The sequence below is a fragment of the Schistocerca serialis genome, chromosome 8, assembly GCF_023864345.2.
Source record: "Schistocerca serialis cubense isolate TAMUIC-IGC-003099 chromosome 8, iqSchSeri2.2, whole genome shotgun sequence".
NCBI classification, from domain to species: Eukaryota; Metazoa; Arthropoda; class Insecta; order Orthoptera; family Acrididae; genus Schistocerca; species Schistocerca serialis.
The window spans coordinates 388877462-388899633 of NC_064645.1; the positions used below are offsets into that span (position 1 = coordinate 388877462).

General features: G+C 42.5%; 1 protein-coding gene across 1 annotated transcript in view; it reads left to right on the forward strand.

Annotated features, from left to right (window-relative positions):
* LOC126417029 (dynein axonemal heavy chain 1-like) overlaps positions 1 to 22172 on the forward strand; it is a gene marked incomplete at its 3' end in the record, with an annotated part of 951942 nt that overhangs the window by 843384 nt on the left and 86386 nt on the right. The window contains exon 56 of the mRNA XM_050084920.1: positions 1264 to 1374. Coding sequence (XP_049940877.1) covers positions 1264 to 1374 — 111 coding nt within the window. The remainder of the gene's footprint in view (positions 1 to 1263; positions 1375 to 22172) is intronic.

Below are 22172 nucleotides of genomic sequence, written 5' to 3' on the forward strand. Positions count from 1 at the left end.
GAGACAGTTTCCAAGCTTTTTTGCATTTACATATGTCTGCCTGTGTCTGTATATGTGCAGATGGATGTGTGTGTGTGTGTGTGTGTGTGTGTGTGTGTGTGTGTGTGTGTGTGTGTGCGCGCATGTGCGAGTGTATACCTGTCCTTTTTTCCCCCTAAGGTAAGTCTTTCCGCTCCCGGGATTGGAATGACTCCTTACCCTCTCCCTTAAAACCCACATCCTTTTGTCTTTCCCTCTCCTTCCCTCTTTCCTGATGAAGCAACCTTGGGTTGCGAAAGCTTGAGATTTGTGTCTGTGTTTGTGTGTTTTTTATTGGGTCTATCAACATACCAACGCTTTCTCATTTGGTAAGTTACAGCATATTTTTATATAGAAAGAGAAGCAACTAAAAATACTGGATCTAACATCACAATAAGCATATGAATAACAAAAGGGAAATAAAATGTGAGGACAGAATGAATGACAAATTGAAGCAACATGATCAGTAATTAGCAAATATGAGGAAATGCAGCCAGTCAACTACAAATGATTTGTGGATGGCACACAGGCAATTGTAAACCTAAGTACAAAAACACAAGTGTTCCTCCTGCTGCACCACCTAATACATGTGATCTGTGTATATACCTGTGTGTGTGTGTGTGTGTGTGTGTGTGTGTGCGCGCGCGTGCGAGCGCAGATCACTTGTATTTGCTGGTGCAGCAGGAGGAACACTTGTGGTTTTGTACTTAGGTTTACAATTGCCTGTGTGCCATCCACAAGTCATTTGTAGTTGACTGGCTGCCTTTCCTCATTTTTGCTAAGTACTGATCATGTTGCTTCAATTTGTCATTCATTCTGTCCTCACATTTTATTTCCATTTTGTTATTCATATGCTTATTGTGATATTAGATCCAGTATTTTTAGTTGCTTCTCTTTGTTTATATGAGTGTCTCACTAGACTAACGTAATTCACAGTCTTTATTTTTGCAGTTTATATTTCAGATATAAATTTTACTTGTCTAGAGCCTCTAAGAAATCCCTAGAAATGGCTTTTGCATTTGTTCAAACAAATTTAGTCTTGTTTATGATCTATGTCAGGATTTATTTCCTGTTTCATCTTTGTATTGCCACATCTTAATTTAATAGATACAGATTAAAACTGAGTAAAAATGTTGTAATCATCAAACATGTTCCTCATAGTTTTGATTTTGAGATGACTGTTGTGGTAGTCTTCTTTGCTGCTATATGATGATAAATTGTTTGAAAATCTGTTTATATCTGCAGATGAAAATGGGAAAACGCATGTTTGTGATATCACTTGGGCAAGGACAAGGACCCAGAGCTGAAAGCATGCTGCTGAATGCACTTGAGATTGGAAACTGGGTCTTCTTTCAGGTAAACAGTTTAAAGATAAAGTGAAGAAACTAATGTCACCTGCTTGGACCAGTGACATCATGAACATATCAGCAATCTATGTAAATGCAGAAGATTGAAACTGTACATGATCTTTTATTGAGCAGTTCAGTAACTGTACCAAAGACCCTTCTTTTAACACACACATTGACTTTGCCAGTTAACAAACAAACTATCACCTTACATCCCAAGCTAGACTTTGGGATGCTCTGTTTATAGTGTTATCACTACAAATGTTATTCCAGGTATATACTTCAGTTACCATTATGTCACTGTTCAAAGTTGACAACCAGTTTTGAAAACTCCATTCATTCATTCACACATCATGTTTTGCAAATCCTAGCGTGGAAGGAATTTTTCAGGAAGTGGAATGAGTCAAGTTACACATTAACAGACAGAACCAACCATTCTGGCTATCTCTATAAAGTATACTATCAGCAGATTATGATTGGCACTAGTCTTTTCAAACTGATAATTATGGAAAATCAAAAGATGCTTATTTTGAAGGAAAATAAATGTTGTTGTTATTGTTGACATGAACAAATACCTATCCTTGGTACAGAACCTAGAGAACTTTTGCATTTGTACTTTTATTTCTAGTCAAGTGAGAATGACATCAGTTGGCAGCTGGTAAAGACAAGTGTCAGTAAAAACTTTTCTGTGTTTCTTATTTGTGTATTCATACTGAAGTAATGGGGGGGACTAATTTTATTGGCATTGATATGTTATCAGATGCTTTCTTTGCTGATGAGAATCTCAGCAGTCTCTTCTAGCATCCTGTCTGCTTTTTTATTGCCTGTTTTGCCAACTTTATTCATGAATCACTGTATTATTAGCACAGCACAAGTATGGGAAGCAGTCAGAAGAATCTCTTGAAAGCAAAGCAGGCCACCTATCACAACTGGACTGAAGGAGTAATGTCTCTAAATCAGACCTACAGACATTGCCCAGACAATGACACAGCATTCAGCCAAGACTATTGTTATTCCTAGCCTGGATCCAGAATCCCAAACCACCATCTAAACAATGAAAGGGATGGCTTAAACTTCATGTCTAATAACACTGAGTACTGTAATTGGCCCTTCTCCATGTGGAAGCTAGGTTTGGCTCTCTCTCTGAGACTTAATACTACATCTGCTTGTGACCAAATCAAGTACAACATTCTGCAGAAACTTCAAGAAAAATCAAAGAAAATCCTTCCAGAAGTTTTGAATAAAATGAACATATAGAACAATTTGTCACCTTGTACAGGAAGACAATTTTGGTCTCCCTCCTCTAAACAGGGAAGGGCAAACTAGCCTCAGCAGTTACCAAATCATCACCTTAACTACTTGTGTAGGGAAGACATTGGAATATATGATAAACCATCACCTGATCTGGAACCTTGAGATCAAGAAGTTCTTTAGTTGCTCTCATTGTGGGTCAGGAGGTATCAATCCACTACTGACAAGTTTGTTAGTTGTTCTCATTGTGGTTCAGGAGCGATCAACCTACTACAGACACTCTAACTATGTATACCAAATGTGAGCGGCATTTTTTATAGATAAGGTGCATGATACCTCTTAGAAGCACAGTACATTCTCATAAAGGTCTGCCAATAGGGCTTCCCTGGAAGGCTGCCTGTACTTATGTGGTCCTTCCTGTTACAATGTATTTTAGATACAGAGTTGATGGAGTTGTATCTGACTGATCTGAATAAGAGAATGATGTTCCTTAAGGCAATATTATAAGCTGCTATTAATGGTATGATGTACACAGTAAGGAGCCTTTGTGCCCTGTTCCTTATTTGTGGATGATTTTCCATTTTTTTGTTCCTCTTCCAACCCTGCAACAGTGACTCGCAATTGCTATTGGAAGTTTGGAGGACTGGGTGCTCTTACAGATTTGAGGTTGGTTACAGATTAGTGTGTGTGTGCGGGAGGGGGGGGGGGGGGTGCACGTGTGTGTGATGGATATACACCTAAGAGATCTAAAGGCGAAATCTCTCAAGGTAATGAGGTAATGAACAACGTATCAGTATTTTTGATTGCCTGAATCACTGGTCTTGGTGAGCAGACAGGGTACATCTGCTGGTTTATGGATCAACAAGATCTACCTACCTGATTATTCCTGGTATCCATCATGAGGGGATTAGGCTGAACAAAGGTGCGTATAGTGTATTCCAATACAATACTTAGCTTCAGTGCTGAGCCTGGAGAGCTGTCACTTGCCATCCAATGGTAGCTTTTTCTGGTGCATCTAAAGTAGAGATTACCTGCTGTTCCAGAGTCATTGGCTTGCCAAATTATTGCTCATTCTCCCACAGAAGAAACAATTTTCTCAAGTTGTTGAAGGCTAGTAGGCCTTTTTTCTAGATCCTTGAAAACCATGACCTACTGACACCTCTGTTCCTTCCTGTTATAAATTCCCCCAGGTATTTAAATTTGTCCACCATTTGCACAGTGCCTTCCAGTGTTTCTATCTGCAGTGCTATTTAATGTCTTTGTCTTGTTATAGGCGATCCTCAGTCCCACCTTTCTGGCTACCTTACTTAAGTTGTCGAGTTGTGTCTTTGTGTCTTCTTCCGTCTCACTTACTATTGCTATGTCATCTGCAAAGGCTAGGCAGTCTACTTGAGCCCTGTTGTCCCTTTTGTCCCCCACATGGGTCTTTGGTATTCCCATTTCCTCGTTTATTGCTCTCCACTGCCTGATCACTTCGTCCAGTGCTATATTGAACAACAATGGTGACAATCCATCTCCCTGTTTAACACCAGTCTTGATCTCAAATTCTTCTGACAGTGCTCCTCTGAATCTCACCCTTGCTTTTGTGTCTGTCAGAATTTCTTTTATGAGTTCTTGTGTAGTTCCATCAAGTCCTCTGTTCTTCGGGATCCTAACAGGAGTCTGTCTGTTGATGGAGTCATATGCCTTTGTGAAGTCCATGAAGGTTATTACTGTCTTTTTGTTTTTTAAGGCCCTATGTTCTATCAGTTGCTTCATGATGAATATCTGTTCTACACAACCTCTTCCCTTCCTGAATCCCACTTGGTAGTCGCCAACTGTACTTTCTACCTGTTCTTCTACTCTCTTGAGCAATAGTTTTGACAGCACCTTGTATCCGACCTCTAGTAGCGATATTCCTCTGCAGTTGTTTGCATCTCATCAGTTTTGTTCTATTAAGAATTATGTTTTGAGTTCCATCTGCAACAAAATAATGAATCTTCTCACAAATCTGATCGAATACTCAGTAAGCTTGTATTTTGTTCACTAAACAAGACCGTTGAATTGTATCAAATGCCCTCCAAAAGTTGGAAGATGGCATCATCCTGGCTTCATTTGTCTATGGTGCTCTGAATCTCATGGACAAATAGAGTGAAACGATTTTTGCAAGATCTTTATGTGGGAATCCATATTAATTTTTATAGAGAAGATTCTCATTCTTCAAATATATCATGAAGTGTGAGCATAAAACATGCTCTGAAACTCTATAACAGATTGAAGTCAGTAATAAACACCTATAATTGTCATCAGTCTGATGATCCTTCTTTAAAACTAGTATTGCATATGTTTGTTTTCCAATTGTGAGGTGCTCTTCATTCCTCCAGTGACCTACTGTAAACTACTGTTAGAAGAAAGTTCTTTCACATAATATGTATGCAAAGTCCCAGGTACCTCATCCAGTCCAGTTAACTTTTTCATTTTTGAGTGCTTGTTGTGCATGGAGCAAGGCAAAGTGGCAACTGCTTGGAAATACCTCAAAGCTGCATTGGCCATGGTTAACAGCTGCCCTAAGCTACAATTTTTTTTGGGCACCAGTGGTAAAAATTGTGACACCTCTGGACCAGGAACCCCAGATGCCACCACATTTTCTGATATACATCATGTCAATGGTGTGTCCTCACAAGAGGCTGAGTGGCAGTCAATGGTGAGATTGCACATCTTTGAATGGAGGACAAGTATGGGAACAGGGTGCTCAGCTGTCTCCTTACATCTTAACAACAGGTTTGAGTTAAAGGATGCCTCTGGTGGCAACAGTTAGTAAAACTTGGATAGTGTTTACTTTTGATGAGCATCCGATTTCTTAACTGACTCTCAAAGAGACAAGCTCTGCTATGTGCACTTGTTACTAATTGTGCAATTCATGTAAACTTCATGATTATGTTAACACTGTAAGAAAAGATAAGATTGCTACTCACTGTAAAAATGACATGTTAAGTTGCAGACAGGCACAATTAAAAGACACATACACATAAGCTTTTTACTACAGCCTTTATCAAAAAAGAAAGAGAAACACACACCATTAATTCACACAAGCAGGCACACCTCACACACACTCGACTACCAACTCGTGTAGCTCGGACCAGAATCAGCTAGAGTAGTCAAATGCCAACATATAATATGGAAGATTGCTTCTTTAACTGTGTGTGGGCTACATGGCTTCCAAGCACCAGGATTTTGATTTAATTGTAACCTTGGGAGGTAACTGATACAGCAAACATCGCATATGAAGTGAGTGTCACCATAGATATGCAGCAGTGCATTGTTCAGGTGAAACCAACATTGAGTAAAAGTGAATTTTATTGATGGCTTTAACTGTGTGTGTGGTAGATGTGGACATTGGTAGGCATGTTTCAGTGTTAAGCAACATGGTTTAACACTTTCTGGTCAGGCCACAGTAACTGCACCAGTACCCAGGTGTCGTAGATTTTCCATCTCCTTTGTGTGGCTCTTGCTTGTAAGATGGAGGAGGAAAGCAGATTGCTGTCTGTTTCAGAAATACTGTTATCAGTCATTGTCAGTTTCGGAATTTCCCCATTTTACAACAAACTTTTGTGATCAAGACATAAACTGAAGCACACTGCAACAACAAATGTGTGGGAACTGATCACATCTGTAATATTTTTTCGTCATGTAGCACTTGTGGAAGCAGGAATGTCCATTCACCAGCTCTTAAAACTACTAAAAGTGTGAACAACCGACTTCCAGCAGCCACTGCTTGGAAATAATGCATCATGAAATAACAATCAGGAAAGCCACACTTGGAACTTCTTCCAGCACTGACTGTTTGGGAAATCACACCATGCCCATAATTTCTATAGGCAATGATCAGAATGTGTTAAAAATAGATAGTGTTGACAGGAGATTTGAATGTTGTTAATGCAACAGAAAAGTCTGGAGATACTTAATTTAATATAGAAATCAGTGTAATTTCAGGATTCATATTAACATATGTATGTATTAATGTAGTTTTGAAAAGTAATAAAATCCAAGATCCAATACTTTGCCCAACAATGTTGGCCACAATCCTAAATGTTGGTAACAGAATGATCAATAATAATATAATTATTAAATTTCTCGTCATTAGAAACTAATATACGGGGTGTCTCAAAAGGTACAGTACAACTTTAATGAGCTATAGCAACCAGACTACTTAAGATATTCACACTATGTTTGGCTTATGTGACACGCTACCTCACAAAGCTTTTATGCCATTCAATTAATTTCCACATGTGAGCCATGGGTGGCATGCACAACATCCAGTCTGTATTCAACCTACATCCACGCTAGGTGCAATGTATCTCTATAAACTGTGGCAGTGGCAGGAACAGTTCAGTTCTTCAAATCAAATATTGGAAAATCCAGGATCGAATGTAACAATATTATGAAAGGGATATTTGCTACTCACTTTATAGCAGAGATGCTGAGTAGCAGATAGGCACAAGAAAAAGACTGTCACAAAATAAGAAGTCGACCGACAAGGCCTTTGTCGGAAATAGGTGACACACACACACACACTCCTGCAAGTGCACCTCACACACACATGACAACAGTCTGTGGCCACTGAAGCCACACTACAAGCAGCAACAGCAGTGCATGACAGGGAGGGCAACTGGGTGGGGGTAAGGAGGAGGCTGGGTCGGGGCAGAAGAGGGATTTCAGGATAGGGGTGGGGGATGGTGAGCGCTGTTGTGGAGTGTGGAGGCACAAGGTGGAGAGAGGGTAGGGCAGCTAGGTGCAGTCGAGACCTTAGACAGAGAGGGGGAGGCAGGTGGAAGAGGACTGGTTGTAGAAAAGGACAGAAGTAAATAGTGTATGGGTGGAATAGAGGTATGTGTAGTGCTGGAATGTGAACAGGGAAGGGACTGATGGCTGAGAACAAAGACTAATTAAGGTTGAGGCCATGAGGATTACAGAAATTTACGATATATTGCAGGAAGAGTTCCAACCTGCGCATTTCAGAACAGCTGGTGTTGGTGGGAAGGATCCATATGGCACAGGCTGTGAAGCAGTCATTGAGATGAAGGATATCATATTTGGCAGTGTGTTCAGCAACAGGGTGCTCCACTTGCTCTTTTGGCCACAGTTTGTCGGTGGCCATTCATGTGGACAGACGGCTTGTTGGTTGTCATGCTTACATAGAATGCAGCACAGTGGTGCAAGCTTAGCTTGTGGAACACATGATTGGTTTCACATGTAGCCCTGCCTTTGATGGGGTAAGTGATGTTTGTGACGACTGGAGTAGGTGGTGGTGGGAGGATGTATGGGATAGGTTTTGTATATATGTCTATTACAGGGGTATGAGCCACGAGGTAAGGGACTGGGAGCGGGGGTTGTGTAGGGATGGACGAGTTTGATGGACAGCAGAATACCATTATGGTATGGGGGGGGGGGGGGGGGCAAGGATAGTGGGCAGGACTTTTCTCATTTCAGGGCGCAACGAGAGGTAATCGAAACCCTGGCAGAGAATGTAATTCATAATTCAGATGCTCCAGTTCTGGGTGGTACTGAGGTATGAGAGGAATGCTTCTCTGAGGCAGGACGGTGGGACTTTTGGAGGTGGTGGGTGACTGGAAAGATAAGGCACAGAAGATTTGTTTTTGTACAATGTTTGGAGCCTTAGATGAGATTTATGAAGAGAAATAGCTATGTACAGTCATAGTTTGTGTTTATATTGATGGCATTTTGATTGAGACTAATTTGTAGAAAAATCATGTAGTAATCATCCACAGGTCCAGCAATCATTTAGAATCACTGATACCACAGTTAATCTACAGAAGTGACAATCTGTAAGGAAACAAATTAAATTTCTCAGTTGTCTTATTCACACCATTTTATTGAGGGGAGTGAAGAATTTTTCAGTCCCAAAATGTAACAAGCAATTGAACTAATTTTTGCAATTCTGCAGCATGCTTCTTCAACAGGCATTGTTTATCATTACCTGCTATCCAGAATGAGATTTACACTCTGCAGCGGAGTGTGCACTGATATGAAACTTCCTGGCAGATTAAAACTGTGTGCCCGACCGAGACTTGAACTCGGGACCTTTGCCTTTAGCGGGCAAGTGCTCTACCAACTGAGCTACCAAAGAACGACTCACGCCCGGTACTCACAGCTTTACTTCTGCCAGTACCTCGTCTCCTACCTTCCGAACTTTACAGAAGCTCTCCTGCGAACCTTGCGGAACTAGCACTCCTGAAAGAAAGGATATTGCAGAGACATGGCGTAGCCACAGCCTGGGGGATGTTTACAGAATGAGATTTTCACTCTGCAGCGGAGTGTGCGCTGATATGAAACGTCCTGGCAGATTAAAACTGTGTGCCCAACCGAGACTCGAACTCGGGACCTTTGCCTTTCGCGGGCAAGTGCTCTACCAACTGAGCTACCGAAGCACGACTCACGCCCGGTACTCACAGCTTTACTTCTGCCAGTACCTCGTCTCCTACCTTCCAAACTTTACAGAAGCTCTCCTGCGAACCTTGCGGAACTAGCACTCCTGAAAGAAAGGATATTGCGGAGACATGGCTTAGCCACAGCCTGGGGGATATTTCCAGAATGAGATTTTCACTCTGCAGCGGAGTGTGCGCTGATATGAAACGTCCTGGCAGATTAAAACTGTGTGCCCGACCGAGACTCGAACTCGGGACCTTTGCCTTTCGCGGGCAAGTGCTCTACCAACTGTGCTGCCAGGAAGTTTCATATCAGCGCACACTCTGCTGCAGAGTGAAAATCTCATTCTGGAAACATCCCCCAGGCTGTGGCTAAGCCATGTCTCCGCAATATCCTTTCTTTCAGGAGTGCTAGTTCCGCAAGGTTCACAGGAGAGCTTCTGTAAAGTTCGGAAGGTAGGAGACTAGGTACTGGCAGAAGTAAAGCTGTGAGTACCAGGCGTGAGTCGTGCTTCAGTAGCTCAGTTGGTAGAGCACTTGCCCGCGAAAGGCAAAGGTCCCGAGTTCGAGTCTCGGTCGGGCACACAGTTTTAATCTGCCAGGAAGTTTCATTATCTGCTATGTTAAATTTATTGAAAAGATACTGAAGATACTGAAGACTCCTACAACAACATTGTGGAAAGCATTGACAATGTCTTACCAAAGTGTTCTCCAACTTAGTAACTGGACAAGTATCGTTTTGCATCCAATTCCCAAAAGATTTGACAAAGAATGTATAAACAAAAAAATTGACATAGTTAACCATCATTCAGTGCAAACAGTGAACTGTTCACAATCTTGCAACAAAAGTAGAATATCCATTAACTTTGAAATGTAAAGACTGTCTTTTGATAAATTCACACATCACGGATTCCTCTTGAACAGACAGGGGAAGGAGCAAGTATGCTATAGACTGTCTTTATTAATTAAAATTAAAAATTGTATAAAACCAGATGCATTTATCTCTGAATCGACCAGTCTGCGTGAAGACATCAGTGTTTCACCAAAATAAATACAATGTGAAACCCAGTGCAATACGAGTGCCTAAATCAAAACAAATGCTACTTGACAAGTGGATTACAATTAGAAGCACAACAGCACACGATAGGCAGGGCCCAGAATCCAGGGAACCAGCTAGCAAGAAGACACCACCCACATGTCACCCCCCCCCCCCCCCCCCCCCCCCCTGCGGGTTTGGGGTTTAGAATAGACCCGCGGTATTCCTGCCTGTCGTAAGAGGCGACTAAAAGGAGTCTCAAATGTTTCGGTCTAAATGTGATGGTCTCCTCTCAGGTTTGACCTCCATCTTTCCAAGTTCTTCCGAAGAGCGAACCAATTGGGGAAGGGCACCTTACATGGTGCATTTTGTCCATCGTGCATTGAGACCTCTAGCCAGCTTTATCGTCATCGCATTGCTGTCCCGCTCGTTCTCAATCTCTTGGGCGACGGTACGTTCCTGGGTGCAATTTCCACTATGCACTGTGCCGTGTTGCTTTTTGTGGAGGCGACGACATGGACTTTATTGCACCTAATATCCAGCATGGTAGCCAGTCCGTTGTGGTGGGGCCGCCATGTACCCTGTTGTTTGTAGCCCCCCTGACAACACAGGAATTGCTCTACTGATGCTGTGCTGTTTTCTCCCCATATATGCCAAGGAGTAGATGGCCATCTCCCTGGGGCATCAGGACTCCTGGCAATGGCCATCCTGCCAGGTGGCCCTTGCTGTGGCTGGGTGGCGCCTGTGGGGAGGGCCCTTGGTCGGAGTAGGTGACATCAGGGTGGATGACACGCAGTGAAGCGTGGCACATCATCTCTTGCTGGTGGCCAGCCACCAGCAGTCTCTAAGCATTCGAGGGCTCACTTTAAAGCTAACGTGTATGACCCCAAATCGTTCCCCTCCCTGGCCACACCATAGGAGGAATGCAAGGCTATGAATGACAGTGAAACGTATTCGCCCCGATATCTTGTCTGTACCAGAGCTGATGGGGAATCTTTTGTATTTGTGAAGCCTCAGTTCTTTGTAGATTATTTAGAGGACAAGTTCGGGGAGGTGAAGGGCTTGTGCAAAATGTGGCCCAATTCAGTCTTGATAAAAACAGCATCCTCTGCCCAGTTATGAGCCTCACTCGCTTGTAAGAAGCTGGGGGATGTTTCAGTTACTATCACACCCCATAAAAGCTTATATTTGGTCCAGGGCATTATTTTCCGCAGGGATCTCCTTTAACAGTCCGATGACGAGCTGCGCGCCAACTTAGACCGACGAGGTGTCCATTTCATCTGGCGCATCCACCGGGGTCCGAGGGTTCATCAAGTTGCCACCGGTGCCTTCATCTCGGCCTTCGAGGGTGACACATTACCTGAGAAGGTCAAGGTGATGGTCTACTGCTTTGATGTAAAGCCCTATATCCCTCCCCTATGCGGTGCTTCAAGTGTTGGAAGTTCGGTCATGTGTCTTCCCGCTGTGCTTCCAGCCTCATGTGTCGCGATTGTGGTCGTCCATCCCATCCTGATACTCCATGTGCCCCGCCTCCCATCTGTGTCAACTGCGGAGAGCACCATCCTCCTTGCTCGCCGGACTGTCCGATTCTGCAGAAGGAAAGGAAAATAATGGAATACAAGACCCTGGACTGACTGACCTACACTGAGGCTAAGCGGAAATTTGAACGGCTTCATCCTGTGCGCATGACTTCTTCTTATGCCGCCACTGTCACTCCTGCTGCAGTTCCATCAGCTGGAACACTTACAGTCACCTCTCAGAGTCGGAGGATCACACCTGCCCCCTTGATGGTGGGGGGGCTCTTCCCTCCCTGTTGCTCTCACACCACCTCCCTTGAGAGCAGTACCACCTCAACCACGGGGGACACTGGTCCCCACTTCCAAACCGGAGAAATGTAAGTCTTCTTTGGCTTCTCTCGCTAGGAAGGGATCCCTTGGGTCACCCCCTTCCCAGGTTCCTACCAGAAGCACAGAAGACACCCACCAGTGGCTGAAGAAGCCACAGGTCGCTGGTCGTAGGGCTTCGCGATCATCTTCAGTCCAGGAGACTGACTCCAAGAAGCCCTCCCAGCAATGGCAACCAAGGGAACAGCGCGAGAAAGCGAAATTGTAGACCCATAAGACCAAGGAACCTGCAGTGGCACCCACTCCACTGCTACCTACAAGCTCTGTGTCTGAGGATGAGGTAGGGATTCTGGTGTCCGCTGAGGACCTAGATCTTGCCGGACCCTCGGACACAATGGATGTCACTCACACGGGTACTCAGTCAGTGGCAGCAGGTGACCCAGCGGTGTAATCTGCCACCCCAGTCCCTTCACGCCTTTCTCAGCCATGGACAATGTCATCCTCCAATGGAACTGCAGCGGTTTTTTTCCACCATCTAGCTGAGTTCCGACAACTTCTCAGCGTTCACCCTTTCCTCTGCATTGCTCTTCAGGAAACTTGGTTTCCGTCAATGCGAACCCTCGCCCTCCATGGCTATCAGGGTTATTACAGGAACTGAGCAGCTTATGAAAGGGTATCTGGTGGTGTCTGCATCTACATCCTTCACTCCCTTCACAGTGAGTCTGTCCCTCTACAAACACCTTTCGAGGCTGTCTCTGTTCGGGTGTGGACACCTCAGGCTGGTACTGTCTGCGGTCTGTATCTTCCACCGGATGGTGATGTCCCACAGCATGTCCTGGCTGCACTGATAGCCCAATTGCCGCCCCCTTTTCTGTTACTGAGTGACTTCGACGCGCATAACCCTCTGTGGGGTGGATCAGTGGCAACAGGCTGAGGCGCCACCATTGAGCATGTATTGGCACAGCTTGACTTTTCACTTTTGAATGATGGTGCCTTCACACATTTCAGTGTGGCGCATGGCACGTACTCAGCCATCGACCTTTCGATCTGCAGCCCTAGCCTCTTACCGTCTGTCCAATGGCGTGTGCACGACGACTTGTGTGGTAGTGATCACTTTCTGATCTTTCTGTCACTGCCACAGCATCCCTCTTCTGGGTGCACCTGCAGATGGACTATGAACAAGGCTGACTGGGACTTGTTCTCCTCCATTGCCACTATTGAGCCTCTTTCCAATGGCGCCACTGCTACGGTGGTTCACTCCGTCATCACTGGCATCGTTACTGCCACAGAATCTGCCATTCCCTGTTCTTCTGGGTCCCCTCAGTGGGGGACTGTGCCTTGGTGGTCACCTGAGATCGCTGAGATGATAAAGATCGCTGGCGGGCACTCCAGCGTCACAAGCGACATCCCTCAATAGAACACCATATCGCCTTTAAATGGATGCGTGTGGGGGCCCGCCCCATCATTTGCCAACACAAGCAGGAGTGCTGGGAACAGTATGTGTCCACCATTGGCCTCCATGTCACTCCATCGCACGTCTGGGCCAAGATTCGACGCCTCTATGGCTATCAGACCCCTGTCAGTGTCCCTGCACTCTCGCTGAATGGAGCAGTTTGTACTGACTACGACATAATTGCAAACCGCTTAGCAGAGCATTTTGCTCTGAGTTCCACTTCTGCAAATTACCCACCAGCATTGTGCTCCCTGAAAGAGCGGTTGGAACATTGGAGCCTTTCATTTCACATGCGCCATCCGGAATCCTACAATGTTGCATTCAGTAAGTGGGAATTCCAAAGTGCCCTAGCTGCTTGCCCTAATACAGCTCCCGGGCCCGATTGCATCCACTGTCAGATGCTCAAACACCTCTCAGTGGACTGCCAGCGACACCTCCTCTACCTTTACAACCGTATTTGGGTCGAGGGTGAGTTTCTGTCGCAATGGTGGGAAAGCATCGTTATTCCCCTTTTGAAGCCTGGCAAGAACCCATTGTAGGCAGACAGCTACCGCCCCATTAGCATCACCAACGTTCTTTGCAAGTCGCTCGAATGCATGGTGAGCCGGCAGTTGAGTTGGGTACTCGAGTCTTGGGCCCTACTGGCTCCGTCTCAGGGTGGATTCCATAAAGGCCACTCTGCCGCCGACAATCTGGTGAGCCTGGAGTCAGCCATCCATACGGCCTTTGCCCGCCATCGGCACCTCCTCGCTGTCTTTTTTGACATGTGGAAGGCATATGATACGACATGGCGACATCACATCCTCTCTACGCTTCATGGTTGGGGTCTTCGGGGTCCACTGCCGATTTTTGTTCAGAATTTTCTGTCGTATCGTACCTTCTGTGTGCAAGTTGCGGCCTCCCATAGTTCCCCCCGAGTTCAGGAGAACGGGGTACCACAGGGATCTGTCTTAAGTGTCTGCCTGTTTTTAATTGCAATTAATGGGCTTGCTGTGGCGGTGGGAACATCTGTCTCAGCATCCTTGTATGCTGACGACTTCGGCCTCAACTATATCTCCATTGGGATTGCAGCTGCTGAACGTCTGCTGCAGGGCACTATCCGCAAGGCACAGTCTTGGGCTGTAGCACATGGCTTCCAGTTTTCAGCTGCCAAGACCTGCATTATGCATTAGGCACAGGGCCCGAAGGACTCAATCCCTCCAGAGGCCTTCCGCCGCCGCTTTCTTTCCATCCTTGCCATGTATCAGGGCTCTGGCGTTGTTTACACTGATGATTCGTTGGTTGCTGGTCGTGTCGGTTATGCTCTCACTCTAGGGGACCATTACGAACAACACTCATTGCCGGCTGGCTGCAGCATTTTCACTGCTGAGCTGGTCGCCATCTTTCGTGCCCTAGACTATATCTGCTTCTGCTCAGGTGAGTCCTTCGTTATCTGTAGCGACTCCCTGAGCAGTTTACGAGCTATCGACCAGTGTTTCCCTCGCTCTCGTCTGGTGATGTCCGTCCAGGAGTCCCTCCATACTCTTGCCCGTTGCGGCTGCTCTGTGGTCTTTGTGTGGACCCCAGGACATGTTGGGATACCAGGCAATGAACATGTTGACCACCTGGCCAAACAGGCCACCAGTAAACCATCTCTGGACATTGGCCTCCCAGAGACTCATTTGCAAGCTGTCTTACGCCACAAAGTTTTCGAACTTTGGGACGCTGAATGGCGCAACCTGGCCACACCAAACAAACTCCGTCCTATCAACGAGACGATGAATGTGTGGTTGCCCTCCATGCGAGCCCCTCGAAGGGGCTCAGTTGTCCTTTGTCGGCTCCGCATTGGCCACACACGCTTGACACACATCCATTTATTGCACCGTGAGGACCCGCCTCACGTGTTTGTCTTTATTTTGTGTTGAGTCTGGCCTTTGGCCTACGATTTTAGACTGAGTTTTTTAGTGTGTTTCTTGGTGGCTGGCTTTTCCTTTTTTGTCTCTATGGTTGGCCAACCACTGTCACACTCTGTGTGATTTTAATTCCTTTTGTCTGGTCTCTGTTTGAGTCTTTCTTGTCCTGTCATGTCTTATCGTCTCCATTGTTCATTTTTATTCTTTGTGGGTGTTTGAAGGTTTTGGAACAAGGGACCGATGGCCCTAGCAGTCTGGTCCCTTCAATCCCACAAACCAACCAACCCACACCTCAAAACAAGGAGGATTTTTTACAGCTAGCAATACTAGATGTAAAAAAGAGGTAAGTGGTCAAGCAAGACACGATATAGTCCCTGCTTCACACTTTAAATTGTTCCATCAGAATGTTCAGTCTCTTTCCAATAAGCTGAATGAAATACAAATCTATAAGTGATATTTATGTTTTATGGTTTACTGAACACTGGCTAAATAAAGACATGATAGAACTAGCACTCCTACCTCAGTTTAAATTAGCTGGCACGTTTTGTAGAGAAGTACTCAGGCATATGTTCAAGAAGATATAGACTTCACTAACATAACCAAATTTGACAGCTTGTCTAAAGAAAGAGACATAGAACTCTCAATAGTAGAACTGCCAACTAGAAATTCTGTAATCATCTATGTATATAGGTCACCAGATGGTGATAAAAAAGTTTTTTTGTAATCATATGGAAGAGCTGTTAGAGGATTTCAACACCCTCAAAAAATATTATCATATGTGGAGATTTCAATGTTGATTTCTCCAAACCCAGTAAATTTAAAGATGAAATCAAAGATTTACTGAAGTCCTTTAACCTAAACCCAACTATAACTAACCCAACTCTTATAACCACTACTTCTGCAACAACCATAGATCAGGTGTTTGTAAATACAGATAAATATACCTGCAACACACAGACTGCAAACACTGGTTTTAGTGACCATAATGCCCAAATACTAACAATCACTATTCCAGGAAATGCAAAAGCCCAGAAAACTAGAGCTGTTGTCAGGAAGTTTAATAATGAAAACATAGATTAATTTTTTTATCTCTTGTGTCAGGCTTTGGCAAAATTTTTGAAAAACTATTTCTTAGAAGGCTTACAGCCTTTCTAAATAAAGAAAACATAATAAGTGATGTGCAACACAGATTCAGAACTGGCAGATCAACACAGTCAGCTATTTATACCTTCTTAAATGAAATTCTAACTGCAGTAGATAATAAGCAACATGTGTCTGGCATATTTCTTGATCTTAGTAAAGCCTTTGATGTAACTGAACATAGTACTCTTTTGCAGAAGCTAAGTAATTATGGAATACGAGGCCTGCCAAACAAGTGAATAAATTCCTACCTTCATGACCATCAACAGATCACTCAAATAAAATACAAAGACATAAAAACACAAAAAATTCTAATTTTTACAGTAATGCACAAAAAGTTACATATGGAGTTCCTCAGGGGTCAGTCCTTGGGCCAATTCTTTTCATTTTTTATGTTAATGATTTGTCAGAAAAAATAACTAAAGGGACAACAGTACTTTTTACAGGTGACACAAATATCCTAATCAAATCATGTGATGAAAAAACAACAGTTACAGGTATAATACAAAATTTAACACAGTGGTTCAGAACAAATAAGCTAATAATAAATAATGAAAAAAACAGTGACAGGCAATTTCCACAGTTCACAGAAACTACATCCTGCAAGACTGATTTTTAAAATTGATGGAAAAACTGTCTCATCTGTGAGCGACACAAAATTTTTAGGTATACATATTCAGCAAAACCTAAAATGGGAGACACATCTTAATCATGTAAATAAAAAGCTAAATCCTCTCACAAAGTACAAGCCGTGCGTCAGTGATCACAATGTACCATGGCAGTATTCGGTCATTGCTGATGTACGGCATTAAATTTTGGGGGAACTCTGTAGATCCAAACAAAAGATTTAGGCTGCAGAAAAAGATTGTTAGAATTATAAACCATGCTAAGTACAGAGACTCCTGTAGACCAACATTTAAAAATCTCAATATACTGCCTCTACCATTCTTATATATGTATGAAATACTAAATTTCACAAAAGGAAGTATTTTAAAAGATGGAAATATCTTCAAGTGTATCTGTGATTTCCACCCTCATGATACTAGGCAGAAGCATTATTTGCATGTCAATACAGTAAGTACAAACATTTGTAAGAGAGGAGTGTATCATACTGGCATAATGCTGTACAATCTCATGCCATCCTATTTGTAACAGATGCAAAATTTACAAAAGTTTAAAGTGAAACTGAAAGAGTACTTGCTTGACCACTGCTTCTATTCTGTTTCCGAGTTTTTAGAGCACCAGAAAAGTATAGTTAGACTGCTCAAATATTCTTAATCAATTTATCATTTTATTTCATTATATTAATTTTGTCATCAATATTCAACATGTATTGAATAATTTTTAATTATTTATCTTTTCAGAGTAACAGTGTGTATGATGTTGTATATACTGTACCAACCTGACTTTTCCTACATCGTTTGTGCAAAATATGTACCTAAACATGATTTACAGGACCAACAAAGAAATATAAATACAAATACACATTTTTAACAATATTAAGTCAGCAGAACTTGCAATACGTCTACCCACTATCAATTATTGAGACGAACAGACTTTTTAACTATATTAACATGGCGGAGCTCATAATATGTCTGCCCTCTATGATATATAGACACAGACAGAGCTAAAGCAGTTAAAAAATTGAAGAGCATTTTTCTACTTCTTTTTTTTGTATGTCAATGTTATCCATGGTACAAAATTATTAGGTGTGAAAGAACGAGGGAGAAAAGAAACAAATTATAATAATAATAATAATAATAGTAATAATATTATGCTACATCATAGTGTTTCTTTCAAACCTTATTGAATTTTATGATTAGTTGTCTGAGTATGAAATTTGAAATTTTGTTGTTAATCTCGCACTTTTTTTGACATTTCTGAATCATCTTTTGAGTTTAATGTGTATAGACTTGACTTTTGTGACTAAGCCATTGTCAAGAATTTCTGAATCCTCTTGTAGTTTAATATTTATAGACTTAATTTTTGTGACTAAGCCATTATCATGATTTGGTACATACTGATCACAGTGCATAGTCTGTGTAGCCATTCTACAATTAGTTCTGAACTTCTGTGTTTTCATTGTTAGCACTGGACAATTTTCATATACGCTCTGTTATTTCTGTATAAAGAATTATAAAAGATTAGATAGTTACTTCTCCTAGTGACTGATCATATATTGATGTGCCATCAGTGTTTGAAAGCAAATACCATCACTCTTACTAGTTTGCAGTTTTTCATCTATGTTGTTGTTGTTGTTGTTGTTGTTGTGGTGTTCAGTCTTGAGACTGGTTTGATGCAGCTCTCCATGCTACTCTATCCTGTGCAAGCTGCTTCATCTCCCAGTAAGTACTGCAGCCTACATCCTTCTGAATCTGCTTAGTGTATTCATCTCTTGGTCTTCCTCTATGATTTTTACCCTTCACACTGCTCTCCAATAATAAATTGGTGATCCCTTGATGCCTCAGAACATGTCCTACCAACCAATCCCTTCTTCTTGTCAAGTTGTGCCACAAACTCCTCTTCTCCTCAATTCTATTCAATACCTCCTCATTAGTTATGTGATCTACCCATCTAATCTTCAGCATTCTTCTGTAGCACCACATTTCAAAAGCTTCTATTCTCTTCTTGTCCAAACTATTTATCGTCCATGTTTCACATCCATACATGGCTACTCTTTGTATACTTTCAGAAACAACTTCCTGACACTTAAATCCATACTCGATGTTAACAAATTCCTCTTCTTCAGAAACGCTTTCCTTGCCATTTCCAGTCTACATTTTATATCCTCTCTACTTCGACCATCATCAGTTATTTTGCTCCCCAAATAGCAAAACTCCTATACTACCTTAAGTGTCTCATTTCCTAATCTAATTCCCTCAGCATCACCCGAGTTAACTCAACTACATTCCATTATCCTTGCTTTGCTTTTGTTGATGTTCATCTTATATCCTCCTTTCAAGGCACTGTCCATATCGTTCAAATGCACTTCCAAGTCCTTTGCTGTCTCTGACAGAATTACAATGTCATCGGCGAACCTAAAAGTTTTTATTCCTTCTTCATGGGTTTTAATACATATTCCAAATTTTTCTTTTGTTTCCTTTACTGCTTGCTCAATATACAGATTGAATAACATCGGGGAGAGGCTACACCCCTGTCTCACTCCCTTCCCAACCACTGCTTTTCTTTCATGTCCCTTGACTCTTATAACTGCCATTTGGTTTCTGTACAAATTGTAAATAGCCTTTCGCTCCCTGTATTTTACCCCTGCCACCTTCAGAACTTGAAAAGAGAGTATTGTAGTCAACATTGTCAAAAGCTTTCTCTAAGTCTACAAACATAGGTTTGCTTTTTCTTAATCTAGCTGCTAACATAAGCCATAGGGTCAATATTGCCTGACGTGTTCCAACATTTCTACGGAATCCAAAGTAATCTTATCCGCAGTCAGCTTTTACCAGTTTTTCCATTCGTCTGTAAAAAATTCATGTTATTAATTTGCATCCGTGACTTATTAAACTAATAGGTCGGTAATTTTCACATCTGTCAACACCTGCTTTCTTTGGGATTGGAATTATTATATTGAAGTCTGAGGGTATTTTGCCTGTCTCATACATTTTGCTCACCAAATGGTAGAGATTTGTCAGGACTGGCTCTCCCAAGGCTGTCAGTAGTTCTAATGAAACGTTGTCCACTCCCGGGGCCTTATTTCAACTCAGGTCTTTCAGTGCTCTGTCAAACTCTTCACACAGAATCGTATCTCCCATTTCATTTTCATCTACATCCTCTTCCATTTCCATAATATTGTCCTCAAGTACATTGCCCTTGTATAGGCCCTCTATATACTCCCTCCACCTTTCTGCTTCCCCTTCTTTGCTTAGAACTGGGTTTCCATCTGAGCTCTTGATATTCATACAACTGGTTCTCTTTTCTCCAAAGGTCTCTTTAATTTTCCTGTAGGCAGTATCTATCTTACCCCTAGTGAGATAAGCCTCTACATCCTTACATTTGTCCTCAAGCCATCCGTGCTTTGCCATTTTGCACTTCCTGTCGATCTCATTTTTGAGACGTTTGTATTCCTTTTTGCCTGCTTCATTGACTGCATTTTTATATTTTCTCCTTTCATCAATTAAATTCAATATTTCTTCTGTTACCCAAGGATTTCTACTAGCCCTTCTCTTTTTACCTACTTGATCCTCTGCTGCCTTCACTACTTCATCCCTTAAAGCTATCCATTCTACTTCTACTGTATTTCTTTCCCCCATTTGTGATAATTGTTCCCTTATGCTCTTCCTGAAACTCTGTACAACCTCTGGTTTAGTCAGTTTATCCAGGTCCCATCTCCTTAAATTGCCACTTGTTTGCAGTTTCTTCAGTTGTAATCTACAGTTCATAACCAATAGATTGTGGTCAGAGTCCACATCTGCCCCTGGAAATGTCTTACAATTTAAAACCTGGTTCCTAAATCTCTGTCTTACCATTATATAATCTATATGAAACCTTCTAGTATCTCCAGGTTTCTTCCATGTGTAGAACCTTCTTTTATGATTCTTGAAGGAAGTGTTAGCTATGATTAAGTTATGCTCTGTGCAAAATTCTACCAGACGGCTTCCTCATTCATTTCTTACCCCCAGTCCGTATTCACCTACTATGTTTCCTTCTCTTCCTTTTCCTACCATCGAATTCCAGTCACCCAGACTATTAAATTTTCGTCTCCCTTCACTATCTGACTAGTTTCTTTTATCTCATCATACATTTCTTCAATTTCTTCGTCATCTTCAGAGCTAGTTGGCATATAAACTTGTACTATTGTAATAGGCGTGGGCTTCATGTCTATCTTGGCCACAATAACGCGTTCACTATGCTGTTTGTAGTAGCTTACCCGCACCCCCATTTTTTAATTTGTTATTAAACCTACTCCTGCATTACCCCTATTTGATTTTGTATTTATAACCCTGTATTCACCTGACCAAAAGTCTTGTTCCTCCTGCCACCGAACTTTGCTAATTCCCACTATATCTAACTTTAACCTATCCATTTCCCTTTTTAAATTTTCTAACCTACCTGCCCAATTAAGGGATCTGACATTCCACACTCCGATACATAGAACGCCAGTTCTCTTTCTTATGATAACGACGTCCTCTTGAGTAGTCCCCGCCCGGAGATCCGAATGGCGGAGTATTTTACCTCTGGAATATTTTACCCAAGAGGATGCCATCATCATTTAACCATACAGTAAAGCTGCATGCCCTCGGGAAAAATTATGGCCGTAGTTTCCCCTTGCTTTCAGCCATTCGCAGTACCAGTACAGGAAGGCCGTTTTGGTTAGTGTTACAAGGTCAGACCGGTCAATCATCCAGACTGTCGCCCCTGCAACTACTGAAAAGGCTGCTGCCCCTCTTCAGGAACCACACGTTTGTATGGCCACTCAACAGATACCCCTCCATTGTGGTTGCACCTTCGGTACGGCTATCTGTATCACTGAGGCACGCAAGCCTCCCGACCAACGGCAAAGTCTGTGGTTCATGGAGGGGTTTTTCATCTATATGGAGTGTAATTCATTTCCATTTGTCCATCTTCTTATGTGTCTGAGTAAGTTATGTTTAAATAATTTCTGTTGTTATCAAAAGTAACTGTGCTTAGACAGTTTGGTCTTGTTTCGATGTTTTTAAATAACTTTTAGTGAAATTTTGTACTGTTACTTATTGTCATCAAAGAAACCCGAACTACAAGGTCTCATTTGCCTGTGGATGTAACATACTATCCTCAC